General features: G+C 43.8%; 1 protein-coding gene across 1 annotated transcript in view; it reads left to right on the top strand.

The window, feature by feature from the left end:
* The window catches only part of LOC121280027 (hydrocephalus-inducing protein homolog), a 127,244-nt gene that overhangs the window by 25,942 nt on the left and 78,595 nt on the right, over positions 1-22,707 (top strand). The window contains exons 7-12 of the mRNA XM_041191655.1: positions 82-247; positions 1,090-1,237; positions 4,015-4,222; positions 5,930-6,151; positions 10,008-10,177; positions 22,009-22,207. Of these exons, the coding sequence (XP_041047589.1) occupies positions 82-247; positions 1,090-1,237; positions 4,015-4,222; positions 5,930-6,151; positions 10,008-10,177; positions 22,009-22,207 (1,113 nt within the window). The remainder of the gene's footprint in view (positions 1-81; positions 248-1,089; positions 1,238-4,014; positions 4,223-5,929; positions 6,152-10,007; positions 10,178-22,008; positions 22,208-22,707) is intronic.

Here is a 22,707-nt window from a genome sequence, read left to right as displayed (position 1 = left end):
TGTTGGCATTAGAATAGATTTCAGCAGTGATGGTATCAGCCCTATCACATCACTATGAATCTTGCATGTCCTTTTCTCCAGGTCAGCTTTCAGTTTGTTCCTCAGCTATTGAACATCACTGAATCATTCTGGAGCTTCATCATTCCAGAACATAATATCACCGTACCCTTCCTGTTATGTGGCAATATGAGTGAACCAGCAGTCTCCTTCGACCGCTCCCACATCAACTACAAATTTGTGCTGATAGGTATGTTTGAATTTTTTCACTTCATAATACAATTGGCAATGCAGCCTCCATTAGTTTCATCTACGAAGCATTTCTTTAACTAATGGCCCTCATGGCCTGGATTGTTGGACCTGAGTTGTTAATCAGGGCCCAGAGAGAGAGGCAGGAAGAGCTTCAGGGAACAGCATCCAAGTCCTGGACAGATTCAGATTTTACCAGGGGTTAGTTTTAGGGGGATTAAGGCCAGGATTTTCTAGCCCTGTCGCAAGCAGGACCCACTGCAGGTGAGGCAGTGCCCCAGCCAGAAGTCCATTGACTTGTGGCAGGACCGGAAGATTGCAGAGGCAGGCAGATGTGGAAAATCCTGCCCTAGGCATCTGGAATAAAAGCAGGAGACTGCTCCTGAGTAAATGCCTGGTATGTCCCACTGTGAGAGAGAGCTGGGGTAGGGGACTCCTTGATTCCCTGCATGTAATTCAGTGGCCTGCCTACTGGCCTGGGAGCAGTTCTACAGCCCGTCCCCTTAACCAGATGTCAGTAGGATGCGACAAACAAAAGATATAGGAAGGCGAGAGAGAAATTAATAAATAGATAGCAATTAGATTGTGAACATTAACATCAGTGCCGCAATGTTAAATGCTTATTTGAGTGGCAACACTGCAAAATCCAAGATAGATGCAGGGTACTGGAGGTATTTAATACACATGCATATTGTGTCACTTCACGGAAGAAAGCACATTCTTCAAACCAGAAACTGTGCCCTTCACAAAGCTGCCAGAATGCCATGGCTCCCTTCTGGGTCATAAAAATGTTAACTGGCCTCTGGCTGCCAGCACCAATCCTGTTCTTTGTGTTACCTGCAGGCCACAGAGCACACGAGACTGTCAACATGCTTAATCAAGAGGCGAGTCCATTCAGCTTCCGTTTCAGAGAGGACACGCTGCAGTCGGAGGGATATGTCTCCAAACTCACTGTGGAGCCGATGGAGGGCATTGTTCTCCCTCACAGCAGGTATGAAAATCAGCCAGAGTTCAAAACCCAATGAGCAGTTCAATGAACCACATTACTCCACTGTTAATGTTGTCAAGCATGGGGATCATTAGCTCTGCCCATGAAGATCTAGGTATAATTATCGGAACTTGGCTGGTTCTGTGGCTAAAGTAGAAACACTCAAGCTTGTTGGCTTTTATAGGATTGTGTCTTGTTGTTTGGGATGATGCTAAGCTTTGTTTTTTCAGCCTTGATCCAGGGAATTCTTTGGCAATTTTCCATGAATGACACTGATTCAGTACTCCCAATGGATCCACAATCACCCACCCTCCCCCATTCATATTCCTGAGCCTCTAGTTCCAACGATGCATGACTTGAGGCCCAGAATCTTTCATAGCTAGGAGTGCCCCATGGCTCAATGATGGCACTCCTGTCTCTGAGTCACAAGGTAATGGGTTCATTTCCATTCCAGAGACCCGAGCACATAAGCCATGGTGACACTCCTGTGCAGTACTGAGGGGGTGTTGGATGGTTGGAGGTACTAAAGCAGATCATGTAGCACTATTTCAAAAAAGCATGAGCTTTCTCCCCGACATCCTGGTTGATAATTATTCCTCAACATCTATGTCATGCAGTCATTTATCTCATTGCGATTTTGGGACTTGCTTCCTTTCCCAAGTGATATATTCTACAAGCTGAGCTATCCTAGGCAAAGACACAATAGAACTGGGAGTTGTGCCACAGCACTAACTTGGCAACATTTTGCAGCAATTCAATCAAATGTTTGCCCTCAGGACTGGGGAAGATTACATTTATTACAAACACAAACTTTCCTCCTGATGATGTCGGCTCTGCCTGGATCCAACTTCATGCGGCTCATGCCCAGTGCAGTACCTGACCCAGGTCCCAGTTTTCATGAATGAACCATAGAGAACTATGAACCACAGGGAAAACCAAAGCCAACAATATTTCTAACCTCCACATTCACAAGAAGATTTTCCAACAGCCAGGAATTGGAAGCCAAGCCAAGAACTTCCTCAGAGCAAAGCCAGCACATTTGGAGCAAAGTAACATCAGTGAAGCAGGAACTGTCCAGACTGAATTCTACATAGTACTAACCTAACATGGAACTGTATGTGGTCTGTAAACTGACAGTGAATCTTATATGGTCTGTAAACTGAAGTGCACTGTACCTGGTCTGTAAACTGAAGTGAACTGGACCTGGTGTGTAAACTGATGTGAACTGCACCTGGTCAGTAATGACACAGTCAACAGTACCTGGTCTGTAAACTGAAGTGAACAGTACCTGGTGCATAAACTGATGTGAACTGTTCCATTGTCAGTAACCACACAGTGCACTGTACCTGGTCTGTAACCACAAAGTGAATTGTATCTGGCATGTAGACTGAAGTGAACTATATCTGGTGTGTTTTTTTATTGCCCATCCTTAATTGCCCTTGAGAACATTTAAGAGTCAACTACATTGCTGTGGGCCTGAAGTCACTTGTACGCCAGATTTCACTCCTTAAAGGGCATTAGTGAACCAGATGAGTTTTTATGACAATTGATAATGGTTTCATGGTCATCATTAGACTTTTAATTCCAGATTTTTTTCAAATTCAAATGCCACCATCTACCATGGTGGGATTTGAATCTGAGTCCCTTGGGGCATTACTCTGGGTTCCTGGATTACTAGCCAAGCAACAATACCACTATACCACTGCCTCCCCTAGCTGAACAAAACGTCAACTGAAGCGAATTATACCTGGTGTCTAAATTGAAGTGAACTTGACCTGGTCAGTAACCACACAGTCAACCATATCTGGTCTATAACCACACAGTGACCTGTACCTGATCTGTAACCGCACAGTGAACTGTATCTGATCTGTAACCACACAGTGACCTGTACCTGGTCTGTAACCGCACAGTGAACTGTATCTGGTCTGTAACCGCACAGTGACCTGTACCTGGTCTGTAACCTCACAGTGACCTGTACCTGGTCTGTAACCTCACAGTGAACTGTATCTGGTCTGTAACCGCACAGTGAAGTGTATCTGGTCTGTAACCGCACAGTGACCTGTACATGGTCTGTAACCTCACAGTGAACTGTATTTGGTCTGTAACCGCACAGTGAAGTGTATCTGGTCTGTAACCGCACAGTGACCTGTACCTGGTCTGTAACCTCACAGTGAACTGTATCTGGTCTGTAACCGCACAGTGAACTGTATCTGGTCTGTAACCGCACAGTGACCTGTACCTGGTCTGTAACCTCACAGTGAACTGTACCTGGTCTGTATCCTCACAGTGAACTGTATCTGGTCTGTATCCTCACAGTAAACTGTATGTGGTCTGTAACCGCACAGTGACCTGTACCTGGTCTGTAACCTCAGAGTGAACTGTATCTGTCCTGTAACCGCACAGTGAACTGTACCTAGTCTGTAAACTGACAGTGAACTGCATCTGGTCTGCATTCACATAGTGCACTGTACCTGGTTTGTAACTACACAGTGAACTGTACCTTGTCTGTAACCGCACAGTGAACTCTACATTGCCTGTGGAAATGCACAATGTCCATACTTCTGATATAAAAACAAAAAACTGCAGATGCTGGAAATCCAAAACAAAAACAGAATTACCTGGAAAAACTCAGCAGGTCTGGCAGCATCTGTTGAAGGGTCATGAGGACTCAAAACGTCAACTCTTTTCTTCTCCGCCGATGCTGCCAGACCTGCTGAGTTTTTCCAGGTAATTCTGTTTTTGTTTTCCATACTTCTGATGCTTGTCTGTTTCACTCACAGTGTGCCCATTATCTTCTCCTGTGTTGCAAAAACTGATGGAAATGTGAACTGGAACATTTCATGTGATGTGAAGGCAAAGACAGTACCTTTGACCTTAAATATCAAGATGCAAGGATACAGCATGAACGCTACAGTGACCTGTGAAGGTGGTGATGGGATAGTGATTGAACTCAGTCATCAGACTATCAATGAGATCTCTTTCGGAGAGGTTAGTACTGGATAGCAGCTACAAGGTAAATAATTGTGCAATCTGACCGTCTGATCTCACAGCTCTTTTATACCCGACGCAAGGTAACATTTTTTCTGGGACAGCTTGAGCCTGTATCACCAAAAACATTTCTCTCTCTAAGACTTTCTTTCTAGTCTCTTTCTCTCTGTGTTTTATTGATATTATGCTCTAAACTTTCTTCCCATTTCTCTTGAATTCCACCTCAAATACCTGTTAGCAGCATCCTCACTGCTTTGAAGAGTCATTGCACCATCTCCAACTCACTATATATATATATATAAAATATGTGTGTGGGTCGGTGTCTATGTGTGTGTGCAACCTTTTGTTAGTATTATTAAAAATAAGAATTAGCATTTCACCACCGTATTTTCCAAAGGAATTAGTGATAATTTTGAGCTTGTCATGGTGAGGGATGCCTGTTGCTGGGAATTTTGAGAGATATCAGTTGTTGGGAATGCTGTGGGTGAGATGCTGAGTGAATTGCCCTCTACTCTTTCCCCTACATTGTGGGTTAGCCTAATCTGATGGTCGCAGCACTTCTTGTGCCACAGAGACTTTGCTCCGTTCCCATGCCAGACATCCCATGGCCTGATTGACAGAGGTCGCCTGTGCAAAGTTTCTTGACCTCGACAGCACATTGGTGAATGTGTCCAAGTAAAATCCCTCTGTGTGTTTTATGAACATAATTATTAACACTTGAATCTTAAACTGCACAATGTCTGAGTTAAAATGCCACATAAAAAAGATAATAGAAACCCCTTAGCCAGTGCCAGTGCCAGTCTACCTCATTCCAATCAGTGTAGGGTGGTCCTGAGTTGTGGGCCTATTTCCCTACCCTCTAGCAACTAGCAAAAATCAAGGAAAACCCAAAGATAAATACATAAAGACTAAGAAGATCACTTGTGTGTAACCCTTGGGCACAGAAACAGGAGGAGGCCATTCAACCACTTGAGCCTGCCCTTCTACTCAATTAGATCATGGCCTACCTGTATGTCAACTTTATCTACCAGCCTTGATTCCATAACCCTTAATCCCTGTGCCTAAGAAAAATCTATCAAGCTCAGTTTTGACATTTTCAATTGTCCCCCCCACCCCCCCACCAACCTCAACAGCTTTTGAGAGAGAGAGAGAGAGAGATCTAGATTTCCCCAATCCTTTGTGTGAAGTAGTGCTTCCTGACATCACCTCTGATCAGCCTAGTTAATATTGCTGCCTCTTCTGGACACCTCCACCAGAGGAAATAGTTTCTCGTTATCGACTGGGTCTACAGTAGATGGTAGATGGTGTGAAAACCAACAAGAGGAAAAGAACTACTTGACCTTGTCCTCACCAATCTACTTATCACAGATGCATCTGTCCATGACAGTATCGGTAGGAGTGACCACCTCACAGTCCTTGTGATGATAAAGTTCTGTCTCCGCACTGAGGCTACCCTCCATCATGTTGTGTGACTCAGAAAAGATCTAGCAGCTCAAAACTGGGCATCCATGAGCCACTGTGGGACTTCAGCAGGAGCAGAATTGTGGTCAACCAGTATCAGTAACCTCACATATCCCTCACTCAACTATTACCACAAAGCCAGGTCACTCGGCAGACAACAGGCTACATTGCTGACTATGGGCGTGGCAAATTTAGACAGATTGTGTGGGTGGCCTGATTTTTACACTGTTGTCAATCTGCCCACAGGTGGAACTGAATGATGATATTAGCTGCCATTTTGTCATCTCAAACAATGGAAAATTTAACTTCGACTTTGACTGGGAGCTTTCAGGTGCCCCGAACATTCTGAGCTGCCTAAAACTGACCTGCAAGTGGAACAATGTGGAAACAGGGAGCAGTATCCCAGCATCGATCAGGTTCCGTCCGGATCACAAGTTTGTGCTAAAGGATGTAGAGCTGAAGTTGAAGGTAAGCTCTCATTCTGTCATTCCCACCACTGAACATTCATATTGAGGTGCATCTGATAAATACTCCGGACTGGACTGGGAATTGCTACTTGAAGGTAAATCAAAGTCAGAGCAGTGGGAGGGAGGTAGTCAAGGAGGAGCTAGGGTTTAGAACAAATATGTTCCCAGAAAAAAAAGGTGGGACTCGCAAATCCGGACACCAGCCCCCCCCCCACCCCATCCACCCAACTAAACTCCCTGCAGGTGTCAAAGAGCAAACAGAGTAGGATAAGGCAAAAAAAGAAAGCTGATGTTAGATACCATGAGCTCAATACTGCAGAGAGTTGAGAGGAGTATAGAAAGTGCAGGGGTGAAATTAAAAAGAAAATTACGAAATGAAAGAGAGAGCACAAAATAAATTGTCAAGTAAAATCAAGGAAAACCCAAAGATATTTTATAAATACATAAAGACCAAGAAGATAACTAAGGAAAGAGCTGGACAGATCAGAGTAAAGAAGGTAATTGGTGCATGGAGGCAGAAGATGCATGCATGTTTCTTAATGAATACTTCACATCTGTTTTCACAAAAGAAGGGAATGATGCAGACATTATAGGCTGCTAAGAGAAGAAAGGGAGGAAATAGCAGAATCGCGGACCATCATTTTCCAATCCTCTCTGGCTCTAGGCATGGTGTCAGAAGACTATTTAACAAGGCAGAAAGGGATAGCTTAACTTCAATAGTGGGAATATTGTTGGGAAAAAAAATTAAGAAACATTATATGTGATCAAATAGAAAGGCATGGCTTAATCAAGGACACTCAGCCTGGATTGTTAAGGGAAGATTGTGTATGACAAATTTGATTGAATATTTTGAAGAAATAACAAGGTAACAAATGAGGGTAGCACATTTGATACAGTCCACATGGATTTTAGAAAGGCTTTCAACAAGCTTCAACATGGAAGACTGGTCAGAAAAGTTGGATCCAAAATTGGCTCACTTACAAGAAGCAAAGGGTAATGCTTGACAGTGTTTTTGCGACCCATAAGGCTGTTTCCAGTGGGGTTCTGTGGGGCTCAATAATGGGTCCCTTGCTTATCATGGTATATATCAATGATTTAGTTTTAAATGTAGGGGCATGATTAAGGAGTTTATAGATTATAGAAATATTCATTGTGTAGTTGATAGTGAGGAAGAAAGCTGTAGACTGCAGGAAGATATCAATGGACTGGTCAGGTGAGAAAAAAAGTGGCAAATGGAATCCCATTCGGAGAAATGTGAGGTAATGAATTTTGGGGGGAACAAAGCAAGGGAATCCACAGTAAATGATAGGACAATGAGAGGTGCAGAGGAACAGAGGGAACCTGGAGTGTAAGTCCACAGATTCCTGAGGTATCAGGAAAACTAGATAAGAAGGCATAGAATTATAGAAAGTTTACAACACAGAAAGAGGCCATTTGGCCCATCATGTCAGCGCTGGCCAAAAAGTGAGCTACCCAGCCTAATCCCACTTTCCAGCATTTGGTCCATAGCCCTGCAGGTTATGGCACTTGGGGTGCATATCCAGACACCTTTTATACATTTATTTATTAGCCAAGACATAAAATGAAAGACCAGGAAAATTATGCTGGAACCACATTAAACAGTAGTTATTCCGCAGCTAGAATACTGCATACAGTTCTGGTTACTGTATTACAGGAAGGATGTGATTGTATAAGGGAGAGTTGGAATAGAGGAGGCTGAGAGACTTAATTAAGGTGTACAAAATTTTGAGAGGCCTAGTTAGAGTGGATAGGAAGGACCTATTTCCATTAGTAGAGAAGCCAATAACCCAGCGATATATATTTGAAGCAAATGGAGGAAGTATTAGAGAGAAGTTGAGGACAATTAGGGTTTAGAACTCACTGCCTGAAAGAGTAATATAGGCAGAAACCCACCTCGCATTTTAAAAATACTCAGATAAGCACTTCAGTTGCTGTAGCCTACAGAGCTAAGGAGCAAGAGATGGAAATTGGGATTAGGCTGGATCACTCTTTTTCAGCTGGCATAACATGATGGGCCAAATGGTCTCTTTCTTTCTCTGTCATTAATGTTCTGTTCATTGTAAAGTACCAGACAGAATCAGCACCTTTCAGAGAACAGGGCAGAAAGGAGGGATGATTCGGAGGGAAAGGCAAAAGTGCTAAGCTGGCAATGCATCAGTACCTTGAATGTTCACAAAGTGCTGGTCAAGAGCCCTAGAACCTCTCTATACAGGCCCACTCCTTTTTCATATCCAGTCTCCTTTTCTAGACCCTGCTAAATTAACTATCACATTATGAGTGTCCTGGGGAAGTTAGGTCCCTCATCAATCAACAACAATACCAACCAGAGTTAGATTCCAAGTGCTCACTTGGTTGTTGTGTGGTTAGTTACTTGTGGAAATCATGTAGTTACTGCAGCACAACTTTAGGGTCAAGGAATGCTGCACAATGGCAGCAGGTAGCAGGACTGGAGACCAGCACTGGACATGGCTCCTGGTTAATAGGAACACCCATCTATGGTCTGCAGATAGAAGATGAGTGAAGCCTTTGCACGAACATCCCTTCACACAGTGAATGGTCTCAGCGGCCCAAGGACAATAAGCCTGTTAAGGCTGTAGCTGATGTATTGAAACATGCTTCATTGTGTATTCTGCAACCCAAGGTATCAATTCTGTTTGAACATATTCCAGACAGATTCATAAAATGACCTCCCACCTCAAACACCCTGCCTCCAGGCTCCCACCATTGGTAAATTCTCCATGCACACAAACTTTCCAACACCAACTGGAAATGCGAATCTCTATTCAAAGAAATTTTAAAAGACTCAGGGCAGACTTCCACCCCCCACCCCCCCCAAGTTGGGGGGGAAAGTTTAGGAGCCAGCGCCTCCAATCAGCGCCCCCCAATTGGGGACGTGCCGCCATTGTACGTGGGCGGGCCAATTAAAGCCCGTCCAGTGTGACGTCCGCAAGGAAGCTCTGTGCACTCCCTGTGCAGGCGGTGGGGTGGGGAATTCCCTGAACCATCTCCCTGACGCTAAGTGCTGCCTCAGGGAGATCAGCTCCACAATAAGAAATCTTAAAAATGGAAAAATAAAATTCCCCTGACAAGTACCCTCATGTGACACTGTCACATCAGTTGGGACATGTCCATCACTTTCAAAGACATTTTTATTACATTTTTTAAAACCCACATGAAACCTCACCCTGCCCATGGATGAGGTTTCATGCTTTTTCCAAAGCCCGCTAGGGCTCCCAGCCTGCCCACCAACCATAAGGCTGGATGAGCAGGTCCACTAATTACTTTAATGAGTTTGGCCATTGGCAGGTCGGCGGGCGCACAGCTGATTCTGCTGAGCCCCCGCCTACCTGAAAATTGAAATGGGACAGGGTGGGTATCTTCGGGAATTCCGCCCGACGTCATCCCGCATCATCATTTTACGCGTCGGCGAGCGGGCCACCCCCCCCCCCCCCCCCCCCCCCCCCCCCCCGCCCCCCACTCCCGCTCGCCAACCAGGAAATCCTGGCCTCAATTTTGTTTAAAGCCAGCATGAAATTTCTCCCAAATTGCTCGCACCAGTGTTCTGGAGATTAATCTTCAATTCCTGGAGACACCTAGAGAGGAATGAGTGAAACATGCAGATACAGACAGGGAGACCTGTCATAGATCCTCATATTAGTTGGGAGCCTCTGCTTGCAGGATCACAATTACCTACAGAGCCTGAGTGAAATAACCAGGGTGAACTATGCTGCAGAAAATAACCAGTGTATTGACCAGCTACATGTTCAAATTGTTTTTCATGTTGAAGTAAAGCTGCCTGTACACACTTGAGTTATGAACCCTGTTTTTGTCCACAGATACAGAAAGGCCCTACTTTTGCCTGTGTCCTCACTGGGTGCATAGTGATCCCAAACGCCCACTTGTCTTTCACAAGATATGACTTTGGGCCATGCTTCATCTATAATGCTGGCATGGTACCTTCCAAAAAGACTTTGATCATCACTAATAAACAGGAACAAGCAATCAGGTAAGATAGTCCTGACTCTGTTCACTCTTAAAGCCTCTTTAACACTCATATTTCGTTTAATTTCTTTCAGTGTTTGATCTACTTTGGATCGTTTTTTCCACTTTGCCCCCAGCTAGTTGACCACCATGCCATGCCCAGCAGAATGTTTCCAATTCAGAGAATTCTTGGAGCACGGAATACTTTTTCACAAGAAATAATCAAGGCATCTATTAAGGGAAAATTGCTTAAATATTTGACAAAGTGGAGGAAATAGGGCTATACGGAGAGAGGGATTAGTTTTGGGTTGCTGTAGCATTGACCCAGCACAGGCACAATGGACTGAATGGCCTACTTCTGTCTTGTAAGTCTTTCTATGTTTCATCCCCTTCTGCTCCACCTCAGTTCATTTTGAGCTTGACACAACATTGAGGTTTTCTTCTGTTGCCTCTGCACACACTTCTTTGGCAGGAGTTTCCACCCACACAGGAAATTCTTTTTCTCGTCTTCAGAATTCTCATTCTACCAGGACACCTCTCTGACTCCTCTCCATTGGGTACTACCAATGTGACATCGGCTGTCTCAATCTCTCCACACCCCTCACTCATTCTAGCCTTTTCTCTGAACTTGCAGCACTTCATTCTAAAGGATCAACCCTAACATTATCATCAAAACTGCTGAAAGGGGTTGTACTATGTTAATGATAAACCATCTGATACCCTGCAGAAGATTAACGTCAATTCTGACCCCACCAGGAAACATCAAACCATTGTTTCCAAGACTGTCACTGACCTCATCTACTCTGGAGATCTTTAATCTATAGTTTCCTACCTCATTGCCCTCCAAACTCACACAGTTCCCTTCTAGCTCCTTTCCAGACACAACTCCCTGGTAGCCCCATTGTTACAGCCTGCTCCTCCCCCACTGAATTAATTTCTTCCTATCTCAACTCTGTTTTTAGTCCTTGTCCAGACTCTTCATACCTATAGCCATTATTTTTCTGATGTACTCCACTACTTTCACAGTTTCCAAGTTTCTGGACCTCCATCTCCTTTTTACAATGGACATCCAGTCTTTCTACACCTCCATCTCCCATTAGGACAGTCTAAGTGCTTTCCTCTTCTTCCTTGAAAGGAGACCCAAACCATTCCTATGCACCACCACTCTCCTGTGCCTGCCTGAACTTGTTCTCACACTGAACAACATTGCCATTGACTCCACTCACTTCCTCCAAATAAAAAATGTTGCTATGTGAGCCTGGATAGGTCCTAGTTTCTTCATTGCATCTGTTCTAACAATGCAGTCTTCCATACCAGTATTTCCAGGATGTCTTGCTTTTCCCTCAGTCGAGGATTTTTTTCCACCAAGTTTGACAGGGCCTTCGACTATGTCCATTCCATTTCCCTCAGTTCTGATTTCACCTCTTCCCCTCCATTCCAGAACCACAATAGACATTCCATTCTCCTTGCCTTCCACCCACCAGCCTCCATATTCAATGGATCAACCTCCGCCATTTCTGCTACCCTCCAGCATGATGTCATCACTAAACACATCTACCCCCCACCCCCAATCAACATTCTGAAGGAACTGTTCGCTCCACAACACACTCGCCCACTCCCCATTCACCTCCAACATCCCCTCCCATTTCTAAGGCAGTTTCCCACTCTAACACAGGAATTGCAACATCTGCCCTTTTATCTCCTCTCTTCTACCATCCCGTGCCCCAAAACCTCCTTCCATACTTGTACTTAGTATTCGCTGCCCGCTCTGCACTTTCCTCAACACTGAGTCAGCCAAACACAGACTGAGCGACCACTTTGTGGAACATCTCTGTTCAATCTGCAAGCTGACCCCAAGCTTCCAGTTGCATATCATTTAAATTCTCCGCTCCACTTCTCCTCCGACCTTTCTACCCCCGCTTCCTACACTGTTCCAATGAAGCTCAACGTAAGCCCGAAGAACAGCACGTCATCTTTCGATTAGGTATTTAACGGCGCTCCGGACTGAACACTGGGTTCAACAATTTCAGATCAGAACCACTGCTCCTATTTTCTCAGGCAGCAGCTATTGATGATGATTCTGCTTTTCCCATTTACACCCTCTCTAGACCCATAATTTGTCCTTTACTCATTCCATTACTGTCTCCTTTTGCATCAACATCCTTCTTATTATCTGACCTCTCCTGCCTTCCTATCGCAGACCTGCTTCCTTCCCCCTTTCCCTGCCTCAGTACTTGTATAAAACTTGGTATATGTCTTACAGTTTCCAGTCCTGACAAAAGGTCATCCACCTAAAACATGATGTATTTGAGTTAAATCTCACGCACATTAGTTGTCTTTCTCTCTCCACAAATGTTGCCAAAGCTGCTTTGTATATCTAACATTTTCTATTTTTATTACAGAATTCTAGCTGATAATAAGGCCTAATTTTAACCTAATTGGTGGGCTCAGATCAGATGCCCCATTTTAAGATCCAAACCTAAAGCTGCTTCATTCTGTAGTAGTGTGCAGTGCTCCCTCTTTCTTTGCATTTGAGCACTCAGCATAACAGCAAAAAGCATAAGTATAGCCCGAGCTTCAGTTTTTGCAGGGAATCATTGGGTTCCATGCAGTGAGGGAAGGTTTTTGGTGCTGAAGAATGGAGCATTTCCTACTTTGAGGAGAAAACACTCCCAGCTCAGGTAGACACCAGCTGAATTTTAATGTCTTATCTGATCAGCACAAGTTAGAAAGATGGAGACAAGCTGGAAAACTTCCACTCCAGTTTTGAGGTAAAATCTAAAGCAGGTGAGTGGTATTGGTGCATTCTAACTCCCTGCACACCACCTCATCCATCTCTTGTCCTGCAGTCTCCCTGCCTCTGTTTTCTTGCTGTACTTCCTTGTTGCTCTCCTTTTGCCAAATTTTAAGTATTTATTTTGACATTGCAGAAGCAAGTCCAAAATGACTGCACTCCTTGCACATTTCCTGCTTTGACCACATGGCAGTTCAGCAGCTCATTTACTGTCTGGTCCCTAGAATATTAATTATTTAAGGAATGGAAAGAGAAGAATGGAAATACTCACCTGGGAAGAGGGTTATCTCCTCTGGGCACTGTGGAGTAGCAGAGAGATGGCATATTGGATAGAATATCACAGGCCAAGAGTGCGTAACTTTGCGATACATGCCCCCTTCTATCACTAATGAGTGTAGTGCTGCAACAGAATTTTTTTGGCCATAGAGACTAGAAGAACTCTGCCAGCTATGTTTGCAATGTTGCTAAAATTTGGTGACCAGAAGGGATCTCCCAACTGTCTTTATGACATTGTTAATATGGAGTGACCAGCAGGGATCTGCTTGCAATGTTTAGAATGTTACCTCGACATAATGACCTGAGAGGATCTCCCAGCTATTTTTATGGTGTTACTCAAGATGGGGCCTGATCTTAACTCGGGTGTAAGTGAATAGCTTTTGACGAAAGGGGATTTCTCTTCTATTCATAATTTTGCTAAGGCATACCAGAGGAAGTTGTCCCATATAAAAATGAGGGGAAGGGAAAGAGCAATTGGGCCATTAAGTCTGCCCACACTCATGATGCCTGGAGCATTATGACTAGACTACACCCTCCCCACCCTCCCACCCCCCCATCACCCACAGCCATAGAAACAAAACCCGGGGCCAATAAAAGGCAAAGTCCTTCAGACCTCCTCAAGTGATTAAAACCAATCCAGGAGATCACGTTGACTCTCCGGATATCAACTGTTAATCACTATGACACCTTGCAGTTGCCATTCGTCCAAATGTGGTATTTTCTTTATGAGATGTTGAATGAACTTCTGCTTTACAAGATGCAGTGACCTCCTCAGCACAACTTGTGATGTGCAATGCTACCTAATATCCAAGTCTGGCACTACGTACAAGGCTTCTTCACTACCTGTGCACATCATTAGAGTGCCTTTGGCCAACAGATGCCTCGTTGTGAGCCTGACAGCTGAGTAGCAGACTGGAGCCTTTCCTCCCTGCACCCACTGAGCAGCGAGCAAAGCCTGTGCATTGGATACAGCGAGAAATTCCCTCTGTGCTCCACCCCTCCACAGAAACATATTACCTACCAGCCTGACAACAGCCCCCTCCACGTGGCTCAACATTTGCAGAAAGGAGCGAATGAAGAAATGATCTTCTACCAGGAATCAAACAGTAGGTTTTAGACAGAGAGAGAGAGAAAGAAAGGCAAGCTCATGGATAACCCTGGAACTCTAGAGCAGTTCTTCCCATCTTGCATGGTAACTCTGGCATAAAACAGATAGGACTGCTGGGGAGTCACCATTTATCATCCATTTCTGCTGTTTCCCTGATGGATTGGAGACTTTGTGCCAGTCACAAACCCCTGTGGATTTGAGGGCAGATGCTTAATCTATATGCACGTGATGGACGCATATACCCTCATAAACACACAGAACTGGATTTTACAGCCCTCGCCCCGCCAGGCATCTTTTCAGCAGGGGAGTCATGTAAAACACGATGGGTGGCAAGCCCGACACCTTCTTGCCCACCCCAAGCTGTCCCCATAATATAGGGGGGATGCCTAAATCAGCAGCCCCCCGCCATATGTAAATAAAAAATTAAGGGCCAATTGAGCTTGTTAGTAAGCCAACTGACCCCAATATTACGTTGCCCATGCCAGAACATGGTTGGCATTCGGAGGCAGGAATAGGCAGCCCGCTCTTCCATAAAAGTTTTTAAAATGGTGGGAAGGAAAGGGTATGTACTATCTTTGGGAGGGGTTCCTTTGTACATCAGGGGCACCCCCTGAAGATAGTACCCCCACTTCATTCTTCCCACCTGCCCTGCAAAACCAACACCCCCACCTGCTTTGCACCCTAAGGTGCCCAATCCCTCCCCACCCAATACCCTGATGTACATTGGAGCCTTCATCCTAGACTTGCTTGCAGCCCCAGCAGTACCCAATGACTGAGCTCTGGTACTGCAAGAGCTGCTGGCCAATCAGATTGGTCAGCAGCTCCCAAGGGCGGGACCTCCTCCCACTGAGAGGCAGAAGTTCCACACTTACCTAGTTGTTGTTGCTCCAGCGTATTATTGCTACAGAGCGGACTTTTTCTTCATCAGTTGGTTTCCAACCAACTTTTAACTCGGGGTGTGGGGTGGGGTGCTGGGAGGGGGTGAGCTGTGCACCCCTCCAGCCCTGTAAAATCCAGTCCAAAGTTACAATATGCTGCAAATGAGGTAACTGCATCATGCAGTATTTCTCTCCATTTGTACCCAAATAATACTTGGCATCTCCACCATCGACTGACAGTGGCAGCAGTGTGTTCTACAAGATGCGCTGCAACATATCGCAAAGAGGCCTTCAGCAGCTCCTTTCAAACCCTCAACCTCGACCACATAGGAGAACAAAGGCAGCAAGTGCACGAGAAAACCAACACCTGGAAGTTCCCCTCAAAGCTACATCCATCCTGGCTTGGAAATATATTGCCATTCCCCCACTGTTGCTGGGTCAAAATCCTGGAGCACACCTTCTAAGGACACTGAGGGTGTAGCTACACTAGCTGGTAGCTCACCACCACATTGTTAAGGGAAATTAGTGATCAGCAATAAATGCTAGCCTAACCAGCGATGCCCACATTCTATGAACAAATTAAAAAACCTTATACAAGAGCAAGCCAAATACTACAGAAGTATCTGAAATAAATAAAAACAAAATGCAGCATCTGTAGAGAGAGAAACTCAATTAATGTTTCAAGTCAGTAATCTTTCATCAGAACTGGGAAAGGTTAGAGATGTAATGGGTTTAAGCAAGCGCAGAGTCAGTGAAAGGATGAGGGTGGGAAAAAGGACAAAAGACAAGGCTTGTGATAGGGTGGGAAGACAGGAGAGTTAATGACAACAGGGTTGATGTTGCAAGGCAGAGGGAGTGGTAATGGGACATGTAAAGAAACAAAAGATCTGTCCCGAGGAAGTGTGAATGGCAGGATAATCACAGAATTCTTACAATGTAGAAGGAGGCCATTTGGCCCATCGTATCTGCATCAGCTCTCTGAGCATTTTAACTTAGTGCCAGTCTCCTGCTTTTTCCCCGTAACCCTGCACATTGTTTCTATTTAAATAATCACCCAATGCCTTCTTGAAAACCTCAATTGAACATGCCTCCACCACACTTCCAGACAGTGCATTACAAACCCTAACTACTTGCTGTGTGAAAAAGTTTTTTCCTCACCTCAAATTTGCTTTGCTTCTTTTGCAAAACATTTTAAAACTCTCAATCCAGATTTCTCAATCCGTTTATGAGCGGGAACAATTTCTCCCCATCTATTCTGTCCAGACACTTCATGATTTTGAAAACTTCTCTCAAGTTTCCTCTTAGCCTTCTCCTCTCCAAGGAAAACAGTCCCAACTTCTCCAATCTTTCCTCATAACTGAAGTGTCTCATCCCTGGAACCATTCTCGTAAACCCCTTCTGCACTCTCTTCAATGTATTCACATCCTTCCTATAGTGTGGCGCCCAGAACTGTACACAGTACTCCAGCTGAGTTCTAATCAGTGTCTTATATGTTCATCATAACCCCCGTGCTGTTGTACTCTGTGGCCCTATTAATGAAGCCTAGAATACTGTATGCTTTAGAAACAGCTCTCTCTACCTGTCCTGCCACCTTTAATGACTTATGTACATATACACTCTGGTCTCTCTGCTCCTGCACACCCTTTAGAATAGTATCCTTTATTTTATACTGTCTCTCCATGTTCTTTGTACCAAAGTATATCATCTCGCACTTCTCCGCATTGAATTTCTTCTGCCATATATCTGCCCACTCCACCAATGTGTCAATGCCCTTTTGAAGTTCTACACTATCCTCCTCACAGTTTACAATTCTCCCAAGTTTTGTGTCATCTGCAAACTTTGAAATTGTTCCCTGCACACCAAGATCCAGATCATTTATATATAATATATATATATACACATATATATCAGGAAAAGCATGGGTCCCAAGTACCCATTAACCATTATTCAGCTTCCTATCCTGAGCCAATCTTGTATCCATGTTGCTACTGTCCCTTTTATTCCATGACCTATAACTTTCCTCACAAGTCTGTTGTGGGGCACTATATCGAACATATTTTGGAAGTCCATATACACCACATCAACGGCCTTGCCCTCATCAACCATCTCTGTTATCTCTTCAAAAAGTTCCAGCAAGTTAGTTAGACTCGATCTTCCTTTACAAATCCATGCTCACTCTTCCAAATCAATCCACATTTTTCTATGTGACTATTAATTATATCTAGAATAATTGTTTCTAGAAGTTACCCCACCACCGAAGTTAAATTGACTGGTCCGTAATTACAGGGGAGATCTTTACAACCTTTTTTGAACAAGGGCGCAATGTTTGCAATTCTCCAGTGCTCCAGCACCTCCCCTGAATCCAGGAAACCTTGAAAGATTATTGCCTGTGCCTCTGCAATTTCCACCCTCACTTCCTTTAATATTCTTGGATGCATCTCATCCGGTCCCGGTTCCTTGTCAACTTTAAGTACCAGCAGCATTTTCCAATACCTCCTCCTTATTACTTTTAAACCCTTCTAGTGACTGAGTTTCCTCCTCTGTCACCGTGGCCTGGGCAGCATCTGTCTCGTTGGTAAAGACAGATGCAAAGTAGTCACTTAACACCTCAGGCATGCCTCTTGCCTTTATGTGTAAATCCCCTTTTTGGTCCCTAGTTGGCCCTACTCCACCTTTTACTACTCTTTTAATATTGATGTGCTCATAGATTACTTTGGGATTTCCTTTTATGTTAGCTGCCAATCTTTTCTCATAGCTCCTCTTTGCTTCTTGTATTTGCTTTTCACATCCCTTGTGAACCTTCTGTATTCAGCTTGGTTCTCAATTGTGTGTGTTGTAAGCACACTTTTTCTTCTATAACTTAATTTTTATCTCCTTTGTCATCCAGGGAGCTCTGAATTTGTTTGTCCTACCCTTCCCTTTTGAGGGAACATACCTTGACTGTGCCCAAGCCATCTCCTCTTTGAAGGTAGCCCATTGTTCAGCTACTGTTTTTCCCACCAACCTTTGGTTCCAGTCTATCTGGCCCAGCTCCGTTCTTGCCCCATTGAAGTCCAGTCTCTGCCAGTTGATTATTCTTACTCTGGATTGACCAATGTCATTTTCCACTGTCATCCTAAATCTTATGATACAATGATCACTGTCTCCTAAATGTTCCCCACTGTCACTGGATCTACTTGGCACATCTCATTCCCAAGAACCAGGTTTAGCAGTGCCTCCTTTCTTGTTGGACTGGACACATACTGCTGTAGGAAATTCTCCTGAGCACAATCTAGAAATGCTTGTCCCTCACTGCCCCTTACACTACACTATCCCAGTCTATATACAGCTAATTAAAGTCCCCTATTATAACTACTCTATGATGTTTACGCCTCTCAGTAAATTTCCTTGCAGATTTGTTCCTCTATATTCTTCTCACTAGCTGGTGGTCTATATACTACACCGAGCAATGTAATTGCACCCTTCTTATTCCTTAGCTCTAGCCAAATCGATTATGTCCTTGGAATCCTCTGACACATCCTCTTTCTCCAGTACTGCAATACTCTCCTTAACCAAAAATGCCACCTCTCCTCCTTTTTTGCCTTTTATATCTTTTCTGAACACCTTGTAACCAGGAATATTTAACACTCAGGTCTGTCTATTCCTTAAACCAGGTCTCCATTATCGCCACAACATCTTAATCCCTCAAGGCAATCTGTGCTTGTAACTCCCCAATTTTATTAACTATACTCCATGCATTCACATACATGCAGTGTAACCCTGATTTAGACTTCATTACTTACTCCCTTACTCCGACTCCATCTATTAATTTACTATTCTCTATTTAGTGCTATCTGCCTCTCCCAGCATTCCAATTGCTTTCTAATATTCTCTGCTGGTTTCCACACCCCTGATGAGTTAGTTTAAACCCTCTCCAACAGCCAGCAAGGAACTCAGTCCTGGCTCTGTTCACTTGCAGCCTGTCCAGCTTGTACAGGCACCATCTCTGCCACAGCTAATCCCATGAATCTAAAGCCCTCCCTCCTGCACCATCTTTCTAGCCATGCATTCATCTGTCTTATCTTCCTACTTCTGTTCTCACTTGTAATGAACAGCTGCAGTCTGAAAGCAAAAAAAAAACCTGGAAAGAAAAATGAAACTAAATGGAGTAGAAGGTATGATCTAAGATTGTTGAACTGATTGCTGAAGCTAAAGCCAGAAGGCTGTAAAGTGCCAAATCAAAAATGAGGTGCTGTTCGCTGTTCCTCGAGATTACATTGAGCTTCATTGGAATTATAAGCCCACTGACTTCCATAATGAGCTTGACCATACTTTCTCACATTCTGTTTCCTTTAAGGAATCTATTCCATTCTCCCAGTTTCTCCATCTCTATTGCATCTGTTCTGATGACTGCAATGATTCCACTGTCAATACTAGCACTTACAAGACAGCTTCCTTCCCCCCACCCCCCCCAACCCTCTTGGCTGACAGGGTCCTCCGCCATGTCCAATATATTTCATGCACTTCTGCCCTCACTCCTTTCCCTCCCTCCCAGAATCATAAAAGAGTTTCCTTGTCCTCACCTTGTACCCCACCCAGCTCTGATTTCATTGGAGCCTTCTCTGCCATTGCTGCCACCTCCAGCATGATGAGGACACCAAACACACCTTCCCCTCTATTCACCCATAACAATCACTCCCCTTCCACTGCAAGCACAGGGCTGAAGTGCCTGCCCTTCTATCTCCTTCCTTCTCACCGACCAAAGCCCACCTCTCCTTCCAGGTGAAACAGCCATTTTTAATTTTGCCTACTGTATTCACTGCATGCAGTGCAGTCTCCTCAACATCGAGGAGATCAAATGAAGATTAGGTAACCACTTTGCAGAACACCTTCATTCAGTCCACAAGCATGAACCCATGCCCGTGGTCACCTTTTATTTCAATTGCCCATCTTGTACCTACTCTACCTCTCTGCCCTTAGCCCCATGCAGTGAAGCTCAATGTGAGCTTGAGGAATGGTATTTCTGATTAGGCATTTTACCGCATTCCGGACTCACCATTGAGTTCAACAATCTCAGATCATAATTTCTGCCTCCATTTTATTTTTTTCGCCCATGATTTTGGTTTTTCTTCCTTTTGTGTTTTTCAGGTGGCAGCACAATTTGCCATTCACAACTCCTTTGGCCACATCTTTTGTTTCTTTACTTCTCCCATTACCACTCTATCTGTAGCATCAATGCATTAGTCATTTAATCTTTCCTGTCTTCCAGCCTATCACAAACCTTCCTTTTTGTTCTTTTCCACACCCTTCTCTTTTCTCCCAGCCTCAACAGCTTTTTTGGGGAGAGAGTGTTCCAGATATCCATTATCCCTCGTATGAAGAGGAACTTCCTAACATAGTGCCTGAACAGCCTGGCTCCAATTTTAAGGTTATACCCTTTTGTTCCAGTGAAAATAGTGCTCTTTATTTAACCTAAAAAATCATTTAACCACCTTAAACACCTGAGTTATATCATATAATCTTCAATACTCAAGGGAATGCAAACCTACTCTGCGCAATCTGTTTTCGTAATTTAACCCTTTTAATCTCCTGTAACATTCTGGTGAATCTGTGTTGCACCCCCTTCAAAGCCTTTATATCTCTTCTGAGATGAACTGAACATTCTACGGCACCAGTCTAAGCAGAGCTTTATATAATTGTAGCAATAACATCCACGCTACTGTGTTCCAGTCCTATTGGACTAATACTCCATTAGCTGTTTTCGTTCTTTTTTGTATCTTACACTGTTTGTTTGTGAATTCTATACTTGAATCCCTAGATCTCTCTGCTCCTCCACAGTTCCTTGCTTCTCAGCCTTTAGAAAATAGATCTGTCTTTTTCACATCCAAAGAAGATGACCTTGCACTTCCATAAGTTGAATTCCATTTCTCACAGTTTTGCTCACTTATTTAATCAATCAATGTCCTTTGCAGCTTTCTGCTCTGATCTACACTACTTACCCCCACCACAAGTATCCACCCCCAACTTAATGACATCAGCAAACGTATATATGTTGCACTCTATTCCTTCAATTAAATTATTAAGAATTATGCTGTGACTCCAGTGTAGTACATGTGGGGGACACCACCAGCTCCTTCCTGCCAATTGGAGTACATACCCTTTATTCCTACTGTCTGTCTTGTATTTCCTACCTAGTTCGTCTCCAACGTCGAAAGGTTGCCTCCACTTTGATGTACTCTTACTTTTGCCAGGAGTCTCCTTGCTGCACCATCTCCAGGGTTAAGCAGCCCAATTACATTCAAAACAGAGTTTTCTGCTTCTGAATGCTCCAGCATGCAATTCAAACCAACCCCACCCTGCCCCTTCATCATATCCCCACTTATAAAGGAAATCAGGGGAAAATCATGGACTGAAGAGCTCAAAATCAGAAAGCACTGGATAATACAGGCTTACAAATGAAAAATAGCATCCTGGGCATTGACAAGGAACTAGAAGATAACCATTTTCCCTAGAATGAGTCAAAGCCTTCTTTAAAGGAGACACTTAATTCAGTGATCAGAACTGAGATAGCATTGTGGAGTAATATGACACAAAACGAGATCATTCTTCCTATCATGCTTGTGCCAGCTCATTGAAAGAACTAACCAGTTAGTAACATGGTCCTGTCCTTTCCCTATAGCCCTGCAAAGATCAGTAAAGAAATTGATTAGGCAGAATTTCCTATAACAGGGTGCTGTAGTAATGCTTGAAATATAATAATGTTTGACTTTCAACTGTGGATATCCTGTGTATAATCTTTTATTTTTGCTTCTTATTGCAAGTCTGGATTGCTTGTTCCTAAACAACTCTTATCTGGAGGTAAAATTCCAACCTTGTGCCTTGCTGCCAAAGAAAACAATGAAAGCCATCATCATTTTCTACCCAAGGGAACCTATCAGATACCAAGAACTGATCACTTTTGAAATCAATGGACTCACCCAACAGAGCGTCAAGATCTTTGGCCAAGGCGTGGAAATGAGGGTAGGATTGTATCCAAAAAATTGTTGGGGGCATCCTAGGGATAGCTGAGGTTTCGTATTCTAATATCCAGAATAATCCAGGCTTCATGACCAGAGGCATTTCAACTCCCATAATATCAGGTTCAATATTTTTGCTCCTGCAGTCACTCAGCTTTTCTTAATTGGAGAAAGACAGTGTAGTTTTTATAGGATGGTCACTTTGTTCCAATTTAGGGGGAAGGAAGAGGGCTGAGGTGGGGCTGAGATTATGAATTGCATTTTGAGGGTTCCATTGCTGATGGTGAAAATTCACCAAATATCCTCAACACACAATGTCTCCATATCATGAGGCACAGTAAGAAGCAGAAACATTTGTTTTACCTTAAAATAAACTTCTGGTGTCCTCCTGATGTCCAGAACTTTACAGATAGGCTTCTTAAATAACAGGCTGCTTCATCAAACCTGGAAAAGGACCCTGAGTTCTAAACATCAAGTGCAGAGCTCCTCTATTAGAAGGCCCAG

Source organism: Carcharodon carcharias, chromosome 7, assembly GCF_017639515.1.
Source record: "Carcharodon carcharias isolate sCarCar2 chromosome 7, sCarCar2.pri, whole genome shotgun sequence".
Classification (NCBI taxonomy): domain Eukaryota; kingdom Metazoa; phylum Chordata; class Chondrichthyes; order Lamniformes; family Lamnidae; genus Carcharodon; species Carcharodon carcharias.
The sequence above is the reverse complement of the archived record's forward strand: the minus strand, read 5'-3'. Positions and strand labels throughout refer to the sequence as shown.